Here is a 1,281-nt window from a genome sequence, read left to right on the forward strand (position 1 = left end):
GAGAGAGAGAGAGATCGGAATAGAAACAGGGACGAAGAAAATACGGGGAAGCGAAGGAAGCGAGAGGAACAAGATGAAACGATGGCGAGAGAGAAAGCGAGACGACCTACTTCGACGTGGTCCGCGACTCGCTCGTCGCCCCAGCAGCGTTCGTTCCCCCGCAACCCTCTTCAGCATTCCCTCAACCGACCCTCGACGCGTATACCGTTGCGCTTTCCTCCTCTTCCTTCTGCCCCGGCCGTCCCTTCCCCGCCGACCCTTTCTCCTGCCTCTTCACGACCCTCGAGGCTGTGACTGCCTCCTCCCCCTCCTCTTCATCCGCCCGTTTCCTCATCCCTCTTACCTACCCTATGATGCCTCCGCCGCCACCCGACAACGGACCCGAACCCTTGGCGCCCCTTTGCTCTTAGCCGCGGATGCGAAAGCCGCGCAGCGTTGTAGGTATATGGAGGGATGCGAAGGAGGTTCTAACCAAGCAAGCTTCTCTCGGCAACGAGCCACAAGCAAGTTGCCGTAACTCGCGCTCTGGTAAATTTCCACGGAGACCCTGCTGTTTCTCGACATACCTGGTCCTCTCTCCTTATCTCTTTCTCTCTCTCTCTCTCTCTCTCTGCTTTCTTTCGCTTTGCCTTCTCCGTGGTAAGAGCCACCGCGACGGAGCTTACACATGTATATATATATATATATATATATATATATATCTTATTATAGTGTTGGTCCATCTCTGTGACATTGCCGTGCACTTGTACTGTGTATGCGAGCTCTCTTTCTTTTGTCATGTTCTCGATTTTCTTCGTCATCCTTCCTGCATTTTTCTACCACCTTCGTTTCTTCCTCTGCCTTTTTCAGGTAGAGAGACTAGAAAGTATGCTGGCGTATCGGGATTTCTTCCCGCCCGGCGATTACGCGAGCTCTCCCGTTCGTTGCGAGTCGCGTCCGCTTACGTGTCCGGGGAACCGAATGACAGAGTACGTGCGACGATGTGTCAACGAGAGCGAGGTACGAGGGACAAGAAGGGAAGACAGGCTATCGATTTTCTTTTTTATCGGTTGGAAATTTCGAAATCGCACGCCGAAGGGCTCTCGCTCGATTAAGGACGGTCAACGAGAGGCCGAGAGAGGGATGGGATGGCCGGGTAATAGAGAAGGGTATATCGCGTCAGAGGGCCTACTAGCTCGATTAGGACGCGAATAACGGTGAGGGCGAGGCACTATCGGACGGCCGGATAGGTTGATAGACCAAGGGTGAAGGAGGAACATGTCCACCCCCGCGGCGTAGGGT

At 54.0% G+C, this 1,281-nt stretch overlaps 1 protein-coding gene across 1 annotated transcript in view; it reads right to left on the bottom strand.

The window, feature by feature from the left end:
• LOC105620588 (coiled-coil domain-containing protein lobo homolog) overlaps nucleotides 1-334 on the bottom strand; it is a 132,757-nt gene extending 132,423 nt beyond the window's left edge. The window contains exon 1 of the mRNA XM_012202077.1: nucleotides 206-334. Within this exon, the coding sequence (XP_012057467.1) occupies nucleotides 206-334 (129 nt within the window). The remainder of the gene's footprint in view (nucleotides 1-205) is intronic.
• Between the last annotated feature and the right edge of the window lie 947 nt (nucleotides 335-1,281).

This window comes from Atta cephalotes (genome assembly GCF_000143395.1).
Source record: "Atta cephalotes unplaced genomic scaffold scaffold00027, whole genome shotgun sequence".
In the NCBI taxonomy this organism is placed as follows: domain Eukaryota; kingdom Metazoa; phylum Arthropoda; class Insecta; order Hymenoptera; family Formicidae; genus Atta; species Atta cephalotes.